At 42.5% G+C, this 21,608-nt stretch overlaps 1 protein-coding gene across 3 annotated transcripts in view; it reads left to right on the forward strand.

Annotated features, from left to right (window-relative positions):
* The window catches only part of TTN (titin), a 253,429-nt gene that overhangs the window by 35,599 nt on the left and 196,222 nt on the right, over window positions 1–21,608 (forward strand). The window contains exons 43-47 of one of the 3 annotated variants that reach the window (XM_057411684.1): window positions 415–603; window positions 4,871–4,927; window positions 16,595–18,664; window positions 19,328–19,606; window positions 20,690–21,253. In XM_057411684.1, coding sequence (XP_057267667.1) covers window positions 415–603; window positions 4,871–4,927; window positions 16,595–18,664; window positions 19,328–19,606; window positions 20,690–21,253 — 3,159 coding nt within the window. The remainder of the gene's footprint in view (window positions 1–414; window positions 604–4,870; window positions 4,928–16,594; window positions 18,665–19,327; window positions 19,607–20,689; window positions 21,254–21,608) is intronic. The other 2 variants (XM_057411685.1, XM_057411686.1) reach the window with 2 other exon arrangements.

Below are 21,608 nucleotides of genomic sequence, written 5' to 3' on the forward strand. Positions count from 1 at the left end.
CCCTTGAGATCATAGTTTAGTGTTGTCAGCAAACTTGCTGAGGGTGCACTCAATCCCACTGTCCATGTTGCTGACAAAGATGTTGAAATAAGACTTTCTCCAGTTATAGTGGTAGATATATATTTTAAAATTTATTCATTAAAAGGGGAAAGAAAAAAATATTCTTACTCAGGAACACAGCAGCATCAGAATCAGTTTTCCCATGCAAATATTTCTGAGAAACGGAAGCTTAACACAACAAGTAGGCCACTTTCCACTGATCATACATTACCACAGTAATACAAGGCACATTTAAGCTTAAAAAAAGATACTCGGGATTAAGATTTCTGACAGCTATAAATATAGTAATAGTGGTTCCTTACCGATCTAATATCATAACTTACACATTTTTTCTTCTTCCTTGTGTTTGAGCAGATCTGAAAGTCTCTTGGTACAGCAAAGAGAAAGAGATCAAGCCTTCACGGTTTTTTAGAATGACTCAGTTTGAAGACACTTACCAGCTGGAGATTGCTGAAGCTTATCCAGAGGATGAAGGAGTCTATACCTTTGTGGCTAGCAATTCTGTAGGCCAAGTGACAAGCACTGCTACCTTGAAGTTAGAAGGTACAGTGTGCAGTTGAAGAAGATGTCTTGTTTAGGTCATGTTTTAATACTAATCTCAATGTACACTGCTGATTATATGTGTGTCTTTGTCTGTAATGTTGCCTTTTAACAAGATTAATTACTACCATTTCAAACATCCACAGCACACATTTATGTCTCCAAAATATAGGCCATGCACACCAAAATTTATTTCACAATTTTTCAATGTTCCATGCACCTCACCTTTTCATTCTCTACGGTATTAGAATATGTCATGCATGAAAGATGGCAGAAATCTTCTTTCTAATGGAATTGTTTCGCATACACATTCATTGATTTGCCTGTGAGGAGAATCTAGCAAGAGTTTTGTGTAAAATTAATCACTTTGAGTGTCGAAAAACATGTTGAATAGATGTGTGTACCAGGTACTTGGGTAGCTGAAGGGAAATAGTTTACATTCATATAAATTGATGAAACATTGAACAAAGTTTTAAAGCAGAAATATTGTCTAGAGAACTTGCTATTTAAGTTCTATATTGTCCTTGATATTATTTAACCATAAATATTTTGTTTTCTTTTTGCAACAGATTTTATAAATGGTGAATTAGGATAATTCATGCTGTTAAATTGCAAGTTAACACAAAAAATCTTGAATGAGAGAGAAAATTTATTGTAGTGTAGGGTAAGAAATTAAAAGTTGGCATGCTTCTTTTCAGGATTTAAAAAGGTTGAAGAAGTTACATCAGAGTCCCATTGGCATGTTTCTTCATCTGTTTCACTTAAGGAGGAGTCTGTTGGCCAAAAGCCCACCTTTATCCAGCCTATTTCAAGCTGCAGGGTATGCAGCGGGGAATCAGTCAGATTTCAAGCTAGAGTCTTTGGCATGCCCAAACCAAAAATCCGGTGGTTTCATAATCAGCAACTCATGTTGCCAACAAAAGACTTAGTTTTCCACTTTGATGAGTCTACAGGCACAGCTATACTGATAATAGTAGATGCTTTTTTAGAGCATGCTGGCCAATACTCTTGCAAGGCAAGAAATAGTGCTGGAGAAACAACTTGTACAGCTACACTTACAGTGACTGCAGAAGGTAAAGCCCCATTTTTACTTCAAAGGGATTCAGTTTGTTGTATACCACACTTTTACATTGTTACTAATGTTCTTCTTTCCTCATTTCACACCTTTTCTTTACCAGCTAATGCTAGTAGTACCTACCCTCTGTAACCCAGCCACTCTCGTTTCTTCTGTTTAAGCTGTAACATTCAGAAATTTACAGATTTGTATCTTGATATAGGCCAAAGAATAGAATAATTTTACTGAAAGCATTCAGATTTTTAAAACAAGTAATTATGTGATGTTCATAGCATTGACTGAGGTATTTTGCATTATCCTGTAGGAGAAAAAAAAAAAAAGACAGTACCCCCTTAAAAAGTTCCCTAAGAAGTTTCCAATACTAAAATGGACAACTTCAGTAGAAGAAGAGAGAAGCCTCAACCATCTATCAAATGCATGACTAGCTTAGGCATTACTTGTCATTCATATACGTGAATGAATAATCTCTGTGTAGAGACCAGTGCATTTGGCATGCTGAGTTTTCAACTGAAGTTCATTCATTTTCATCCTCCATGCTGTTTGATTTTGTTCAGAGCATGGCCCAGTAAAGTTCTTTAGATACTAATATTGTTATTTTTGTTACTTAATTACACAGTGCAAGCCTTAGATAGGCAAAGTTCTGGGAAAGATGTAAAAGAGTCTATCTGGTCGCAGGCTATAACAGAACATCATGTTGCTCCTCTCACAAAGAAGAACATTAAAACTTACCAGAAAGAATTAAAATCAGAGCAGCAACCATCCCAGGAGTTGGGTGTACAGGTTTTTGAAAGCATATCAGAAAGTTTGACCATGAAGGCTACAGCAGTTAAAGAAATGGAAGCCATGAACACAACAATCCTTTCCCAAAGATCTCAGAGCACCAGGATATCTATGACCAATGCTTGGGAAATGAAAGATGTCCCTCCAAAGATTCTCTTGCAACTCAGAGACCTCACTGTGAAATGTGGTGACACTGCTCAGTTCATATGTGCCTTAGAAAATGAATTCTTCTCTGAGTTTCTTTGGTTGCACGAAGGTGAAAGAATAGAAATGTCTGAAAAATTGAAGATATCACAAAATGGAAGTGTCCTACTGCTCACAATCCTAAATGTCCAGCTGACAGATCAAGGATTGTACAGTTGTACAGTATATAATGATTACGGAGGGACAACAACTGCTGCAATACTAACTGTCACAGGTGGTTATCTGACTTTTAACATCATTACTTAACTTTTGCTTCTTCATTATTACTGCCTACAGCTAACTTATATTTCTTTTATTATATTTAATTGGGAAAGCTCTACTAATGCTTAGAGGTATTTCCTCTACATTTACAGCTCTATTCATAGTGACATGTGGTACTGGGAGGTTGATATTGTAACTTCATGCCTCTTTCCAGCAGTTACAGATGTCTTAGGCTTTTTATTGCTTATATGCTTCCTGATAAGCAGTAAGATGTAAAGCAAATCAGGCTGGCAGAAATTTTTACATTTTAAGAATTCACAAAGCTGGAATTTAAGGAACAATGTCAAATAAGCAATGGTGAACTAGATACCCTGTCATTTCAAACTCTCTTGGTCCAACTTGTTTCCAATAAGTCCGAGGTTCCAATTCCAATGTTGGCAATATAGTTTGATGTACTTGAAAGGATTAACAGGTGCAAATTGTATTACTGCACTAGTGAGTTTTCCTCTACCCTTAACTCTCATTGAGATATAAGTATTTATTTCCACTTCTTCCTGACATCACCATATTAGAATGTTAGTCCTAATGTTACCACTAATGAAGATCCAAAAATGTATTAGCACCACACTGGATGGGTTATAGTATTTCTGCTGTGCTGAAAACAATCAAGTGCAGAAAACTAAGATGAATAATGAGGAAGCCATTGACCCTATGGATTTCGCTTTTACATATTGAAGTTTCTTTCTTCACTCTTGAGCTATGTAAAGTGCTTTACATAATCTGCTGCTACTTATAAATTGAGGCTGTAAATTAAAAGCAGAGATATGCTTATATTAGGTATTACAGGCCAAGTCTCAGTCCCATGAAAGTTTCATAGGCTTAACTGGTACCTAGAATTCGCCCAGCAGGAGTAGAGCTCTTAAATATGTAATTGCTCATGTTTAATAGCGCTGTTGTGGCACTAATATGCTGGATATTCTCTCAATACTTACGACTAGTGGGTTTTCCCCCTAAGTATAAGGATTTTTTTTATTCCTGCAAAACATCTAACCTAATGCTTTTCCTAACTTTATTCTTACCTAGCAAAAGAAGCACAAGCCAAAGCAGTAACAAAAATTACCCTTGAATCAGATACTAAAAGCTTTAAAGCAGCCAAAGATTGTCAGTATAAAGCATTCGATATTAAGCAAGAATCTTCTAAGAAAACCTCAAGTTTGTTTATATCTACATCCCAAAGAGCATATGAAACTGAGAAGCAAAGAAACAGAATCTACTATCCTGATATTGTGCCATGTGAAGACGTCACAGAAACTGATGCTGAAGCACCAGAGTTTCTTGAAACTCTGCCTCCAGAAACCACTGTAAAAGAAGGAGATGATTTATTACTCTTTTGTATAATGAAAGGTGTGCCTACACCTTGTGTGGTCTGGCTGTGCAATCAGCTAATAGTTGAGGAATCTGCATTGTGTTCCTTAAAACATGATGGGCCACTGTGCAGTTTAAGATTGTTGAAAGCTGGTCAGAACCACAAGGGTATATACAAGTGCAGAATAGTTAATCCTGCAGGACAAGCCGAGTGCAGCACTCATCTGAGAGTGACAGGTTGGCAACTGCATGTTCCTTCCAAGTATCAGTTCTTCGTGCATAACATCATTGCATTCCACTACGTTCATTCCCTGTGAGATGATAAGGAACGAGAAGCATTTCATTAGTCTGTGGATTGTTGAATGTTTTCTTCAGGGATTTAAGGCATGACAAAGGCATGTTACACTAGAAACTTTGCCCCTCCCTGCAATAAAGCAAGCAAATCTTACAGAAAAGTGTACAGAGAAAAAATTTGAAAACATTTGATTACTCTGTTCTCAGAATTTATCAAGTGTTTGAATTGTTTGGCATGCATTTACATTTATGTATGTGTGAACTTCTGTATACTTGCAAGACAGATTGTTTTTTCTTACTATATAAAATTTAATAACTATAGCTCAAAAATATGTTTTGTTTTTCTTTTAGCTCCTGAAAAAATGGTTCATGAGAAGGTAGAGGAAGAGATTGAAATAGAAGCGAAAGGTACAGTCACCAATGATGTTACACTGAACAATTAGTATCAGTTAATTAGTAACATTGTGAAAAGCATTTATCTGCTTACAAGTAGTGTCTAATGGGGAAAGAAAGCCACAATTTAAAGCATATTGGAACATGTTGCATGCTTGTTTTGATATGCAAAGGGTTACTTGCATTATGAGGTTAAGTTTTAAAATATATTTAAAACTTCAAATTTATGATTTTGCAGCTATATTCTTAACTTTTACTTCATGCTTTGCAGCTGTTCACAGAGCTTTTATTTGTTCAATTTCCTTTTGAATGCATGGAATAGTTTACTTCAGAAGGAAGTTATACAAATCTTAATCATATTATTTTTAAAAAAGCAGCCTAACATTAGCAATTCAATGAATACTGTTGGATGGACGGATGGATGAATGAAGTATACCAGAAAGCATTTGTTGTTTAGGATATGTGAAAGCTACACATTCCCATTGATTCCTTGCACTTCTTTTACATACATTAATTCATCATTATACATGTCTTACCCTGGCTTGCAGATAGCATAAGTGGTTCATGTTGCTTGCTTTTTTTCCCTGTGCATAACATTGTGAAGTTAGTGGCTGTATTAGTTCGAATAAACGCCTTCTCATTTCATGTTAGCTAATACTTACTTTTTTAAAAAATCTCTTTCAAAATATTTTTTCTCAATTGTTTGAACATTTAATCTACAAACAGAGGGGTCAGAAAGGGCGTTTATTCTACTGTCTGCAAGTCAGGTAAGATTTTCTTCTTTGCCACCCAAAGACACACAGCTTTTCCAGGCAGAAAAAACATACACACAGAAGAACGTGTTATTTTGAAATTCATTTTTGCTTGTTCAAGAAGAAATTTCCACAGTCTGAAGAAAGAACAGACAACGAACGATTTTCGTGTCAATCTTTAAAACAGAGCAAGGCGTTGCGTTTATTCGAACAAATATGGTGAGTGAATTACTTTCTTTTCCTGGGTGTGTGATGAAATCTGTTGCATGCCCATTTTTTATTTCAATTTATTGTTATTTCATTTTTTCTCAATCAGAGAGCAGGCAGAGCGTAGCATGTTGTAACCCAGTCTCTTTCTTTGGCAGGGCAGCACAGCAAGGTGAACCTCGAGGGACCTGGCACAGTGGCAGTGCCTGCTTGCCCCCAGAACTGTAAACCCACCTTCACACAGGGCCTGAAGTGTAGGTCCGTCTTGGAGGGGGACCCTGCACTCTTCTGGTGCAAGCTGGTGGCATGCCCGGCGCCCCACATGGCCTGGTTTCACAACAACCGGCCAGTCCACCAGGACTGTCGCAAGCTGATCCGCACTGAGAGCGAGGAGCACATGCACCATGCCAGCCTGGAGGTGTGGGATGTGCAGGAGCACGATGCTGGCAGCTACAGGGTATTTGCCATTAACAGTGAAGGCTCAGCTGAGTCCACTGCCTCGCTACTGGTGGCACACAGAGGGGAGCAGAAGGGTTTTCCAGGGAAAGCAGGGTGTACACGAGAGAGCTGGCACTGCCTGCTGCAGCAGCGGCAGGAGGATCGGCTGCGGGTAGTGCTCCGCTGCACTGGCTCACCCTTCGACAAGGGACAGGAGGCAGAGCAGTTGCCTGGAGATTTCTCCCCCACCCGTGGCATGGTACGAACCATCCGCTTCCAGAGGCTGCCACTGGTGGGGCCTCACCGTCCAGGGTTGGCACATGGTAGGGAGCCTAGTGATATAGTGGCAGATGCTGAGGAGCTGCTGGATGAGGAGATCCGTTGGAAGCTACAACGGCTGCGGGAGGCAAAGAGAGCTATGCTGAAAAAGAAGCAGGAATCCCTCATGTCCATGTCCCAGGCAAGCCCTTCTGGGAAGCCCAGCCCACCTGAGGTTGCTGCCACAACTGATGGCTCAGAGTCCCTCAGGATGCAGGTAGTGAAGGGGTACTGGAAGCCCAAGGCTGTGGAGCAGAGATGGCAGGTGCCATGTGGACTCCTGGAGCCCTGTCCACCCCTCTTTGTCCAGGAGGTCAAGCCCCAGGAGGCTGTTGAGGGGCACAGATGTGCGTTTTCCTGTCTCTTCCATGGCCGCCCACAGCCCACTGTCACTTGGTACAATAATGCCAAGCCTGTGGGACGCATCCGGGGCACTGCTGTTCACACCACAGAGTGCTGCTCTACACTGACCTTCCCATCTGTGCTCCCACAGCATAGTGGCACCATCACCTGCGTGATCTTCAATCCACTGGGCACAGTCAGCACTTCAGCTGCACTCTATGTGAGGCGGAGGATGCAGGCCTACATAGGCCACATGGCCATGAAGAAGGAAGAGAAAGAGGAAGAGAAGGTGAAGGAGGAAAAAGAAGAGGAGAAAAAGAAGGTGGAAGAAAAGGAGCCGGAGGAAGAAGAGGAAGTCAGCCTGGCCTTCACAGCAGAGCAGGAACTGCCAAGTACAGTTGCAGACTCAGACTTGCTGTCACTGCCTGTGGAAATCAAAATCACTGCCCCCACTCCAACACCAGAGCAAGACACAGAGATAAAGGAGACCACACGGCCCTCTTCAAATCAGACTGCTCCCACCATAAAGCACAAGTTCAAGTTTTCATTTGATGTAGGAAATGAGCCACCCCAAATTGTGGCAGAAGCCCCAGCACACATTCATTGCCATGAAGGGGAGGCAGTGGTGTTGGAGTGTGCTGTGTCTGGGCAGCCCCCACCAGCTGTGGTCTGGTCCCTGAATGGTCAGTGCCTCTCTGTCAGTGAAAGGCTGAGGTTTGAGGAAAGCAAGAATGGCATATACCGCTTGCACATCCAAGGGGTCTCTGTCACAGATGCTGGGCTGTATTCATGTGTGGCCAAGAATGTGGCTGGAACAGCACAGACAGCCTCTGAGCTGACAGTACAGCCCAGTGAAGCCAGATTGTATAGCAAGGATGGAGGCACTGAGAAACTGCCTTCTACAGAACATGTTCTGCACCTTGAGGGTCTCAGCACACTTGGGAATGATGAAGAGGGAAAGATCATATGTTCCAAGGAGGAGAAAGCACAGCTACCCTTGTCCCTGAGGCTGCCTCCACCTCCTAGTGAGCAACTGGAAGGGGAGTGTGAGAAAACCCCTCACAGGGAAAGTGAGATGGAGGAAACAGGGCAGGATGTCATGGAAGTTTACAGTAAGCAAGAAACGAGTTATACAGAAGAATATGTGAGGGATATAGATGATATTTCTGAGATGATGAGGCACAGGGGAAAAGCTGTCTCCGAGGAGCACAGCTTTGGAATTGAGCTGCATCCCAGCATGTCCAGAGAAGAACATGAACTAGTGGCCAAGGACTCAGGTCACTTTTCAGAGGAGCTGGAGGCTGAAGGAGACAAGGTGGTGCCACATACAGATACTCTGTCCTGGGATATCTTGAAGTCACCATTTATGGAAGTGAAAGGACAAACACATGCCTCTGAGCAGTCTGTTCTGGCAAAGGAGCATGAGGTTTCACAATTCTTCATTCCTATATCACCTACGGTGCATGAGGAAAATGATGTTTGCATGCAGGAGAATGATGTCCCTGCCTGGGAGACAATGTCTACTAATGTGCCTCTTACAGAAAAGCCAAGCGTGCCCCAGCAGCAAGACAACAGTGCAAGCACACCCACAAAGGAGCAGTTTGGCTTTTATGACCTATGTACAGAGGAGCAGCAGGAGGAACAGGCCAAGGAGCAAGCAACATCAGTTGGTATTGAACAAGACATCAAGGTTGATGACGATCTTTGTAAAGAACAAATGATTGATGTTCGGGATACCACACACTGGGATATTCACAATTATGGACAAATGCTGCAAGGAATGGAGTCTGATGCAGGCAACTCTTCTTTGGGTCTAATCCTCACACCTCCTGGCATAGAAACCTCAGGTCAGGATTTTACTGAGGAAGTTGAGGTTCACCTAGAAGTACAATTCAAAGAGCAGTTGTTGCCATCTGAGACTGATGAGACCAATGTCACATTTGATCTGAAAAAGTTCGTGGAGCCTTTTCCAGCTGCAGATACAGTGGACACAGAACAGGCACAACCCCCTACAGCTCTGGAGATCATGGAGGTAGGCACAGAAACCTCAGGTCAGGATTTTACTGAGGAAGTTGAGGTTCACCTAGAAGAAGTACAATTCAAAGAGCAGCTGTTGCCATCTGAGACTGATGAGACCAATGTCACATTTGATCTGAAAAAGTTCGTGGAGCCTTTTCCAGCTGCAGATACAGTGGACACAGAACAGGCACAACCCCCTACAGCTCTGGAGAGCATGGAGGTAGGCATAGAAACCTCAGGTCAGGATTTTACTGAGGAAGTTGAGGTTCACCTAGAAGAAGTACAATTCAAAGAACAGCTGTTGCCACCTGAGACTGATGAGACCAATGTCACATTTGATCTGAAAAAGTTTGTGGAGCCTTTTCCAGCTGTGGATACAGTGGACTCAGAACAGGCACAACCCCCTACAGCTCTGGAGAGCGTGGAGGTAGGAGTGACTGGGCTCATCCCCCCTGTGCACAAACATGATGTGGTTGTGGAAGAGATGTCTCAAAGTAAGGAGCTCTGTCAGAGCTACACGATACAGGAGGAGGATGTCTGTGCCCAGGAAGAGGCACAGCCAAGAGAAATCAGAAGGGCTGATGTGCAAATCCCTAATGGGGACCATGGCAGCATCATGATAAAAGAAGGATCTTCTGCTGAAGAAATTAATGAGTCAGAGCTGAGCATCTGTGGGGAGGATTTACTTGAGCAACAAATTAATAGTTTTCTGGTGGAGCCCACAGCAGATTTCCAAAGAGGAGTGGAGGAAACACATGTGCGGAAGACTGAGGAACAACTGGAGACCACAGACTCCCAAAGTGATAACTTCCTCACTGACTTGAAAAAAGCTGCATGTGAACAGAAACTCCAAGCTGGGCATCAGGCTGAGGAGGAAGAAGGTTCTGGATTAGAAAAGATCTTTGAGACAGGAACAAGCATCTCCACCTGTGAGACAGAAAGCACAGACTCCCCTGAAGAGATGCTCAGGGACACCCAACAGGAACCAAACACAAATGAGAGCATCTCTTTTGGGCAACTCTTACTTGGTTTAATAGTGGATGATCCTGTGACACAGAAGGAGCAAAAGAAGGAGTCTTGGGATAAGAAGAGAACTCCCACTGAGGAAGCCTCTGAGCATAGCCTGGATAGAGAAGGACCAGGTCCAGAGCCCAGTGCTGTTCAAGCCTCAGAGCTGGAGCCTGCCTTGTCCCTGGCCAAGTATTTAAGGTCAACTGGGATGCAGAAAACTCCAGATTTCAAAGGCACAGTTCAGAAGGACAAGCGAGAGACCATCACTTCACTGGAAGTGGAGGAGGTAACCTTCAGCACAGTTTATGAATATTACAGCAACCAGCAGGAATTCACCAGGCCCTTCTCTCCTGAATCAGAAATGTCTATAGAGCTGGAAAGTGGAAGTGGAGAGGAGTCGCCTGATTCAGACCGCTTCTACACACCTCCCTCCTCGGTGGAGATCTTCGAAACTGCTTCATCAGCATCCTACCACACACCGCTCAGCACACCCGAACGCTACTCCACACCTTCTGAAGGTTCAGAGTACAGCACACCACCCGAGTGCTATTCCACGCCGTCTGAAGAGGGCTCAGACTACATCATGCCACCCGAGCGCTACTCCACACCGTCTGAAGAGGGCTCAGAGTACAGCATGCCACCCGAGCACTACTCCACCCCGCCTGAAAAGGGCTTAGCATACAGTATGCCGCATAAGCGCTACTCCACACCGTCTGAAGAGGGCTTAGCGTACAGAATGCCACATGAGCGCTACTGCACGCCGTTTGAAGAGGGCTTAGTGTACAGCATGCCACATGAACACTACTTCACACCCTTGGAGGGTTCCAAATGCCACACACCCTCAGAGCACTACTTCACACCCTTTGAGGGACCCTGCTCTGCAGCAGGAGACAGCACACCACCAGAGCACTACTGGACACCCACTGGGGAGTATATGGATGCCCTGGCCATGTTCCACCTCTGTGAGAGTAGGCAACATCCTTCAGGCCAGCCACAAGCTGAGGTATTTAGGACCCCCCGTGAAGCACTGAAGCCATCAGGCAGGCAGATGCCACCTGCATTCCTCAAGGCATTAAGCAGGAAGAGGCTGTATGAGGGCAGCACATTGAGCTTTGCAGCAGAGGTGGTGGGAGTGCCCAAGCCAGGAGTGAAGTGGTATCATAATAAATCTCTGTTGGAGCTGGATGAGAGAGTGTGGATAGAGAAGGATGGGGATAAGTGTATGCTGGAGATTACTAATGTCCAGAAAGCAGATGGAGGACAGTATATGTGCCATGCAGTGAACATTGTTGGGGAAGCTAAGAGTATTGCTCATGTGGAAGTTTTGTCTGAAGATGGGCGATCACTAGCACTGCCACCTCCTGTCACTCATCAGCATGTAATACACTTTGATCTGGAGCAAAATACATCTTCAAGGTCACCTTCACCACAGGAAATCCTCTTGGAAGTGGAGCTGGATGAAAACGAGGTAAAGGAGTTTGAGAAGCAGGTAAAAATCATAACCAGCCCTGAGTTTAGCCGAGATAAGAAGAGCATGGTTGTTTCCCTGGATGTCCTTCCACTTGCCTTGTTGGAGCAAGCTGCAGGCTTGGCTGCAGAGCATGAGGATATAAAAATTGATTTCCAAGTTACTGAAATGCCTCCCCGATTTGCTGTGCCCTTTTCAGATGTCAAGGTGACAGAAGGCTCGGAGGCAGTGTTTGAGTGTGTGGTAACAGGTACTCCTGTCCCACTAGTGCAGTGGTTCAGAGGTGATGTCTGTGTGAAACCTACGACAGGGAAGTATGTTGTGAGTCAGAAGGAGGGACTTCACAGTCTGAAGGTCCAAAAAGTAGGTCCTTCTGATGGTGGCTGTTATCACTGTCAGGCAATGAATAGGTTGGGAGAAGCGATGTGCAAAGGCTCCCTCATAGTCATGGCTCAGAAGGGAGCAAGTACTAATGTGAGCAGTGAGACAATCACAGGCAGTGAACGACACAGGTCCCAGAAGTCTGACTTGCGTAAAACTGTGAGTCCAGGTGACCAGTCAGAAATAGAGCTGGAGTCTGAGTTTGAGAAGCACAGAGATGACTCAGAAAAAGCAACCCAACTGCTTGCAGTGGCTCAACAAGAGCAGGAATTGGAAGGGGAGAAATGTGTCAATGTTAGTTTTGATGTGTTTGCAGAACCGTCCCAAGAGGAAGGGGTTGAGTTTAGGGCAGAGGACTCTGAGAGCTGCAGCTTTGAGCTCCAGGTCACAGAAGCTGCTCCCACATTTCTGAAGCTCATTTCTGACTACAGTACATTTCTAGGTGCCTCAGCATGCTTCCAGTGTCTTGTGACTGGTTTTCCCCATCCAACTATCCGCTGGTACAAGGATGGGGTGTTATTGAAAGGGGACAGGTACTGTGTGCAAGAAGAGGAGGGGGGCTCTCATAGCCTTACTGTTGAAAACTTGATGCAAAGTGACAGTGGGCAGTACAAATGTGTAGCCACTAACAAGGCAGGAATGGCGGAGACCTGTGCTGTGTTAACATTATACTGAATTCCCACTATTTATTTGAGTCTCTTTCTTTTGAAACACTAGATGTTTTTATGCTGTTGTTCACTGCTGGTAAAAATGCAGCACTCATATTAGGGGCATTGTTTTTCATCTCTTTAGGGATGAAAACCACTCTATGTGGGCATATTTTTGTCTCACTTAAACTTGCTTGTTGGGGAATTTAAGTGAGATTTAACATGTGCATAGGTTTTGTGCACACTCTCTGCACCAAGGTGTATTTCAGGCTCCTTCAAAGCTCCTTACTCATTCTTGTAAAGATATTGTAATTGACACTCATTTATATATGACTGAATTTTTTCGTATAGTGTACATAATCCTGTGTGTCTGTAACAGTCATTGTTGGTTTAGGCAGGCTAGAAATCCCCTGAAAATGTAGAAATCACTTTTTTTCTTGGAACCTAAAGGTATGGAATACTAACTTATGCTTGCTCTTTAGTTTGGACATAGTTTTGTGAAAGAACTCCTTAAACTGGTATTCCCCCTTCTCACAATGTTGTCTCAGAACATGTGAGTCTCACTGAGTCAAATCCTGTGTTTACAGTTTCTATCACTGCAATATTCTTACATTTGTGGGTCACATTCTACTGACTCATGAAACTAAATGACTTTTTTTTTTAAAGTCAATGGAATTATGCTGTTGCAAAGAAAAGCAACACAGTGGGAAAAAAAATGAAAATTTTGCATTAGTAGAGACTGGACAGGATTTTTTTCTCTATTACCAAGTAATAAACATGAAAACATATTTTGTACTGTATCTGTAGAAGTTAAGGGGAAAGCAGAGGGAGCATAATAAATCAATGATTTAACTGTAAATGAATTAAAATAACTTTAGTTGTCCCCATATTCGTGTCATTCATAAAAAATACATAGTAGTATAAAAGTGAGAGATTTTTATGCAACATTCTTGTTTCACATTAGAACGGAATTTCTACGTACTCCCTTTTTCTTTTTTTTTCTTTTTTAATTAGTAACAGTTAAGTGTGCTATGTGTCAAGATGACCAGAAATAAGTAGAATATATTCAATTGTTATCTATCTGTGGCATTTTCTCAGCAGATTTTTATATTAATGTTCTCAATATGAGTATATATTTTCATATTTAAATAATGTTAATATGTAGGAAGAGGAATCAGCAGTAGCTGACATAATAAATCAGAACTAAATCTATCTTATATAACAATGATTAAGAAAAATGGGTTAAAAGTACTAAAGTTATTAATGCTTATCAGAAGTTAAATAACTAATTTATGTGCCATCTTTCCAGTTACCTATATGCCAAGGTGAAACCTTGAGTTCAGCAACCCTAAGCAAAAAATATTTTTACTTCGATTACATGTAAATACCTAGAAAAACTTTACAAAAAAGTTGCTGTCAATCAGTTGCCTTGCAAAGTCCTTTAAGGAGCATAGTGATTTATGAAAGAAGGAGCAAGTATAAAAGAACTATTCCTATAGTACATTCAGTAATATTCTTGCATGTTCTTATTTCTGAGTTTGATGAGTCCTCACACAGAGGTCAGCATGTCTCAAAAACTCAATAATCTTTTAAGACCATCCTGTCATTCACCTGGCATAGCAAAGAGTCACTTTGCCAAATGTGTTTCCCAGTATAAACGTAAAGTCAAGAGTGGCAAGTCCCAATGACTCAGGATGTAGGAAAAATGACTGGAGTGGTCAGGCTAATACCAATCTGTCACTTCTGTTTCTTGCCAGTCAATACCCAATGATAAATATTTAAGATCTGTACAATGTTAAAAAGCAGAGATAATTGTGATTTCTTATAGGTAATGGTGGTAGGAAAGAGAAGCATGAGTGTCTGATCCAGCGTAATGCTGGGAAAGAATTGCCTCATGATGCGTCCTTAATCCATTCCTTGTGTAGATGTGAAGCACTGATGCATTAGATAGCAGAGGTCCCTAGGGAAGCTGGCATGAATTGTCTGAAGTTATGCCAGCTGTGACATGAGGAGTCTTTTATGTTCAGAGCCAAATCAGGTCTTTGATTGGGTCCTAAGCAAGTGTGTTTAATTTTCATGTAAATGAAATGTAATTTTTATTAGAAACAGGTCCATAATTTTGTTTTGAGCTCTAAGCCAAACAGGTCCAAGTTCATATTCACATCTGAAATATATGGCCAACCCTTTTCATGGGTTTGTGGTTTATCTAAGTTTAAAGTCTTATTTTAAGTTTCATACATTAGCCAGGGGTGCTATAATGTGCTTATGGAGAAACAAAGTGTCACCTAAGCTACAATGATATAAACCTGGAGTAATTCTAGTTTTGGATAAACTTACCCTGGGGCAACTGCAAGACTTTAGAGCCATGGTTGACCATTTCTCTTGTGCTTCCACAGGAATTATAAACCTCACAGTTTGTCAGGTTTAATGTTGTCTTCATTTCTACAAACCTAGTAATTAAAGAAAAGGATGAATTATGTTTGTTATCAATGTGTATTGAATGTTAACACGTATGGTTAATTTGTGAAATAAACATGTAAATGATTTAAGTCTGTTGCTTCTTGTACTTTATTCATTTCATAGACACAGCTAAAATATGAAAAGGAATCTGTATACTTTTTCTGGCATAAATATTCAGGAACACAAAAAAGTGCACTAATTTTTGCCAAACTGTTGTATATAATGTATTCGCATGTGTGTTAACATAGGTTCCATTCTGCAATTACTATACTTTATGGCCACCCATTCTCAAATTCACTCGCATATTGTATTCCTGGGGAAACTGCCCTACTCTTTTAACAAAGCTGGTAGATAAATACTGAAGGATTGGTGTAATTTTTTAATTTTTTAATTATTTTTTTTACCTAAACATCTCTTCTCCGCAGTTAATCACTGTATGCATGGTGCTATGTCATGTTTATTATGGTATCTGTGGCAAGATTAGTCATTGATAAAAGCCATGAGAAATAATTGGGTAAGACATATTCTATTCTTCTTTCTAGTTGCTATTGGAATGCAGCAAAAATTATTGTCTCACAATAAGTTTTGGAACTTAAGGCACTGTAATTGAGAAACTTATCAAATTTCACCTGGGGACATTTATCCACTCACATTTCTTCTGTTCTTCTTTAACAAGTCTCATATCTTCCCAGCGTCAAATACTGTGGGCCTTGTGTGAGAAAATTTGACTCAGTGAGGACAATAGGATTTGATTTCCAAATGTGCTTTTCTGTGCTGTGGTTTTCACTGATGGCCTGTTCTTTTCCTGGAAGCCTCAGATTTCACTGACGTTTCTAGTGTCAAGCATCTGCAGAGAATGACATGATCTTGACGTCTGTTTCATTTTTAAACCACTATTATAACAAAGAGGTCCAACACAAAAATGTCTAAATTCACAGAGGCAAGGAAAAGAAAAACCTTAAAGTGTTCTGTCTTCTTTTTCTCTGCTATTGTGGAAGTTCTAATAGTCAGCATTATGACAAGGAGGAATTTAAAACCAGAGATTTGAATGAGTGACATCAAATCAAGGGTGCAAACTTGCAGTTTTAGTAATAATGATGTTCTAAGCATAAGTGTCTAATGACAAAACTAGGACAAAGTAGGGAGAGATAATATCTTAGTGTATTAGAAAAAGAGTTGAAAGAGATGAACGAGCTGCACTAGAAGAAGGATTGGTGTGCTGAAAATATTTGTGTTATTTTTCCAATCCTGTAATTCTGCTTTTTCTTTGCAGGCTTTGAGTTAAACCAGAGTCTTAGCACTGCTCTGCTGTACTTGCTTGTATCAGCATACATACAAATATGTATGGCATATACTACTTTAATTATATTTGTGAAATGGAGTAATCTTGACTGTTACTTGCACTGTACACCTTGGGGGCATTCCTAAACCATACTGTGATGTCAGGTTTTTAAAGAGACATCAATGTTGACCCAAATAGGAAGTTCATAAGTAACCTGACAGCACAGCATGTCTTACTGGTCTTGGCAGGTGTGTATTTGACAGGACCTCATGTTCATTGTTAACTGCTGTTTATTGCTATCTAGTTGTATTTTCCTAAACATCCTAGTAAAATGAAACAATTTTTTTTTCCATACAGACTTCTCTAGCTCTCTTCCTGTGTCTTCTGAGGAAGGAAGAAGTGTAGGCTACAGCAGTGGCCTTCAGTTGCCTGATAAAGAAAAAACACTTGAATTTGAGCCTGAAAAACCAGTTTATTCCACCAAAGCAAAGATGGAAACGGAGGGGGGCCAAGCCCCTGTTTTCCTAAAGCAGGTCTCAAATGTTGAAGTCTGGCAGGGAGATGTAGCTAGGCTCTCTGTTACTGTTACTGGCAGTCCCACACCCAAAGTCCAGTGGTTTTTCAACAGTATGAAGTTAACCTCATCTACAGACTGTAAGTTAGTGTTTGCTGGCAATGATCACAGCCTCATCCTCCCATATGCGGGTGTGCAGGATGAGGGTGAGTACACATGTGTGGCCAGCAATGTACACGGTGAGACCACGTGCAGCGCCCACCTCCATGTGCATCAGCGGGTACCAGGGGGCCCTTGCTTTGCCAGGAAGCCAGACGGCATACGGTGTGCACCGGGTTTCACCGCAGTCTTTGAGTACACCGTGGCTGGCGACCCATGCCCTGATGTGCTGTGGTTCAAGGGGAGTGAACAGCTTTTCTCCGATGCACATCACTCTGTTTCTCACCATCCTGATGGGTCAGGCTCCCTGACAGTGCAGGAGTGCATGGAGGAGGACACTGGGCTTTACACTTGCAAGGCAGTGAGTGCCCTGGGTGAGGCCACGTGCTCTGCTGAGCTCCTTGTGCTGTCTGAGGAGCATGCTGTTCACAGGCAAAGCCCAGCCTTGCAGCATTCTGCAGTGGCAGAAGACCAGAGTCCCCTGTCATATGAGGAGGCTGGTGAACTTCCTGCTGCAGAAGGAGCACTGAGACTTGAGGCCATGAAAGAGCCCCTGGCCCTCCTTCAGCTCCAGATGATCCAGGAGGAACATAGGCTGCCCAGGGAGGACATCTTGCCCAGCCTGCCACCAGCCTGCCTGGCCACACAGACTGTTGAAGAGATGCTCACCCGGGCAGCCACAACACAAGAGAGTGACAAGCTTTTGGCAGAGCCCCTGGAAACCTTCCCTGCTGGCCCCCAGGGTGTGGTGCCTGTGGCAGCAATGGAGACACGACTGCCAGGCTGCCTTGGGACTGTAGCCACACAGATACTCTTGCCCAAAGAGCAGGTCATCCCTGAGACAGCAGAGCAAATGGCTTCTCTGAAGACAGAGGCTTCCCAAGCCCTTCTGCAGGTGTCAAGCACCACTGAGAACCGTTCCATAGATGGTGACCATATGCAGGTCCTTGAGGACTTCCAGGCAGTGCAGGGTGAGCTGAAGGCTGAACCTAGACTTGCCTCTGAACTGGCCTTCACTGGGGGCCAAGCCGTTCCTCTGGAGACCGTTTCTTCCCTCGAAACAGCAGAGGCGGACTTTGTTGCAAGAATCTGTGAGGGGCAGGCTGTGAGATTTCCCTTGCTGCTAGAAGAAAAACAGCCCCTGGAGGAGGAACACATTGTCAGTCTTGTCAAAGAAGGAAAATCCTGTGATGAAACCTCTGAGCTGAAGTCCCAGCAGGCTGAGACAACTATGGAGGCAGAAATACCCCTGGAGCAGCCTTTGTCTGTGCAAGTAATCAACACTGTGACTGGGCATAGTCAAATCAAGGATGTGGGTGCAGCTGCAGCCACTGCTGATGTAGCCTCTGAGGGTGTTCCCATCGAGACACCCACAGAAATATTGAAAGAGAAAGAGAAAGGGGAAGAAATCTGTGAGGAAGAGAGCAGTAAAGTTCTGGAAGCTAAAGCTGGGAAGCTACAGATCAAAGAGAGTTATCCCATCATACATAGCAACCTGGTCAACACTGTTGTGGAGGAAGGAGAAAGTGTCAGTTTGGTGTCTGTCATAACAAATGTCAGGGAGGTGAACTGGTACTTTGAGGGTAAACTGGTGTCTTCAGGTGACAAATTCAAGTGTTTGCAAGATCAGGACACATACACACTTGTAATAAGCAAAGCATGCAGTGATACTCACCAAGGAGAATACACCTGTGAGGCGCTGAATCAAGCTGGAAAAAGAGCAACAGCAGCAAAACTCACAATTGTTAAAGGAGGTTGGATTATGGGGATAAAATACAGTCTTTCTAATACACCGCTCTATTAATGAAACTACCCTACTATGTGTCTGTATCTTTGGATACAGATACAATATTAATATCACCATGCCGCTAATCAGAGGGCTCCCTTTCTCTCTGGATTTGTAGTCTCTTTTTACCAGATTGCAGTCTTTCACTTCCCTCACCCCAGTCTTTGGTCAGGAACTTTGTTGCTTCCTGTTCTCATGACACAAGCACAGTCAGGACAAGCTGTACCTCGATCCCAACTACTTCTCCCATTTTTGCCTGTTTCTCACTGCCGCACCCTCTCTCGCTCTTCGTAGTCATTCCCCAGTTTCAGCACAATTTCTCATTTGCACCACAATTTCTTACAGCTCCAGGATAGTGTGGTAGATGTTTGTATTGCCTTGTTATTTTTCATCTCTATCGCACGTGATTTTTCCAGTATCACCACTGTGTTTCCTGATGTCATTAATGCACCATAACACCGTCTGTCCACTGAGCCTGGTACTGCTTTTATTTCTTACTTTTTTCTTTTACAGTCACGTTATGCAGATTGCAAGTAAATCACCTTTCTTTTATTTTCAGTCAGTCACTTCACTGTTACTTTCCAGAATGTCACAGGCAGAGCTTTGAGTTACTCTCTGCTTCTGATTTCAGTTGCACCGATCCTGAGGAGAAGGCTCACACCAGTGGAGGTGGCTGTAAATCATGTGGCCAAGTTTACCTGTGAGGTAGAGACTGCACCCAATGTCAAGTTCCAGTGGTACAAAGCCGGCCGAGAGATATACGACGGGGACAAATACTCCATTCGCACATCCAACTACCTCTCCACGCTTGAGATTCTGAGGCCCCAGGTAGTTGACTGCGGAGAGTACAGCTGTAAGGCTTCCAACCAGCATGGCAGTGTAAGCTCTACAGCCCTTTTGACAGTGAGTGGTAAGTACAGACTTTCCAACACTTCTCTATAAAATATCTTGGCATATTGTAATGCTTTCATTGCTATACTTACACATGTTCATGGTAGAGCTCTTGATTGCCATTGTTATACATAGTCCATACCTAATTTTGACAGGCATAAGCATAAAGAAGGAATAATTTTTGAAAATGCTGCTTTTAGGTGCTTTCTGTACCTAGAAAACAGAATCAGTGTGAAGTTTCAGAAGGCAAGAAAGAAGGGGGAGAGGGAGAGTGGGAGGAACTAGATTGTCAACAGAATGGGATTGCTTTGTGAATACATTCTTGAAGAAAGTTTATGACTTCTGGATGACAACATACACTTTTAAATCTGATTTCTTTGGTATGATAACTGTACAATTACCTTGGCACCCTATGTCTATGCTGCATCTATACTTGCGATGCAGGCTATGCAGCTACACATACCTCAACTTCTGTGTGCCATGGCCAGAGGAGACCTGTGTGTGATTAGGGAAATAGATCTTAAAGACTAAAAGATGGTTTAAAGCTGTTTCAGTTTTTGATCTTTTTGTCTATTGAGAGCTGTACAATTATCTTCTTTCTTTTTTTTTTTTCCTTTAAAAGAAATCCAAACCGCCACCTTTAGGTCTCTTAGTGTATAATGATTTTTTTTTTGTACATTGAAATTTCTTTTTATGGGAGGAGTCTTTATGTGCTCTTTGCTAAGTGCCAGATGCTAGATGCTGCGCAAACTGTGAAATGCATGCAAACTTGTCCATCTTGAGAGAATGGTACACAAACATATCAGTCTTGAAGCGGGGGAAGTTCCAGCTTTTGGTTCATTTCCCTTTAGTCTGTACATTCCTCCAGAGACCCAAAATGTCTTCAAGCTCTGAAGCAATATACAGACCCAAGAAGTACAAATCCAAAAGCCAAAATTCATCATCTTTAATATCTCTTACTTCCTTCACTGCTGGCTTCTTTTGGTTAAGAGTGTCCAGTGACTAACTGGCCCCTCATACTCTCTGTCCCTGGCAATTGTAAACAAAGAGCATAAGCTCTGGTCCTCACCTCTGGATAACATTGAACCCCTTTGTTTTGCAGAAGCATTACCGCCAACGTTTCTTACCAGACCTGAATCTATCACTACTTTTGTGGGAAAAAGTGCCAAGCTCCTGTGTACTGTTTTGGGCACTCCAGTCATCGACGTCGCCTGGCAGAAAGATGGCACGACCATTTCACCTTCAGACCATCACAGAATCTCCAAAGTGGAAAACAAACATGTGCTAGAAATTTCCCTTCTCACCATCAGTGACAGAGGGGTTTACACTTGCAAAGCTTCCAACAAGTTTGGGGCTGACATTTGCCAGGCTGAATTGATCATTATAGATAAGCCTCACTTCATTAAAGTGCTGCAGTCAGTGCAGTCAGCAGTCAATAAAAAAATACGCCTTGAATGTCAGGTAGATGAAGACAGGAAAGTAACAGTAGGGTGGACAAAGGATGGAAACAAAATTCCTCCAGGCAAAGATTATAAGATTTACTTTGAAGACAAAATAGCCTCACTTGAGATTCCTTTGGCTAAGCTGAAGGATTCAGGCCATTATGTGTGCACTGCCTCAAACGAGGCAGGAAGCAGCTCCTCTTCTGCCAGCGTCACAGTCAGAGGTAAGATAGTCCTATGCCCCCTTTACTTTTCTCTTCCTGGATTCCCTATTTGTTCTTTTGCAGGCTTCTCTGAGCAGGAATCACTCTGTGAACTCTTCTCAGACCTGCTGTCAGGTCCATTCACCTCTTGCTCATTCCTCTTCCTGCCTCCCTGTGCACTGTAGGGTGCTTCAATATTTCTTTCACTGGCCAGATCCAAGAATTGCTCCTGTATGCAGGACAGAGGTGGCAAAAGAAACCACAAAAACTGCAAAAAATGATGATTTTTTCTGAAGTCATGTTTTGTTCTTGTGCTAGGAACCAATCTTTCAAACCTTTGTATTTCAGCCTTTTTTCCTTTTTCTTTTTTCCCTCT

This window comes from Pezoporus wallicus, unplaced genomic scaffold, assembly GCF_028554395.1.
Source record: "Pezoporus wallicus isolate ANWC-B61680 ecotype Strahan unplaced genomic scaffold, APGP_CSIRO_Pwel_v1 contig_6732, whole genome shotgun sequence".
NCBI classification, from domain to species: Eukaryota; Metazoa; Chordata; class Aves; order Psittaciformes; family Psittacidae; genus Pezoporus; species Pezoporus wallicus.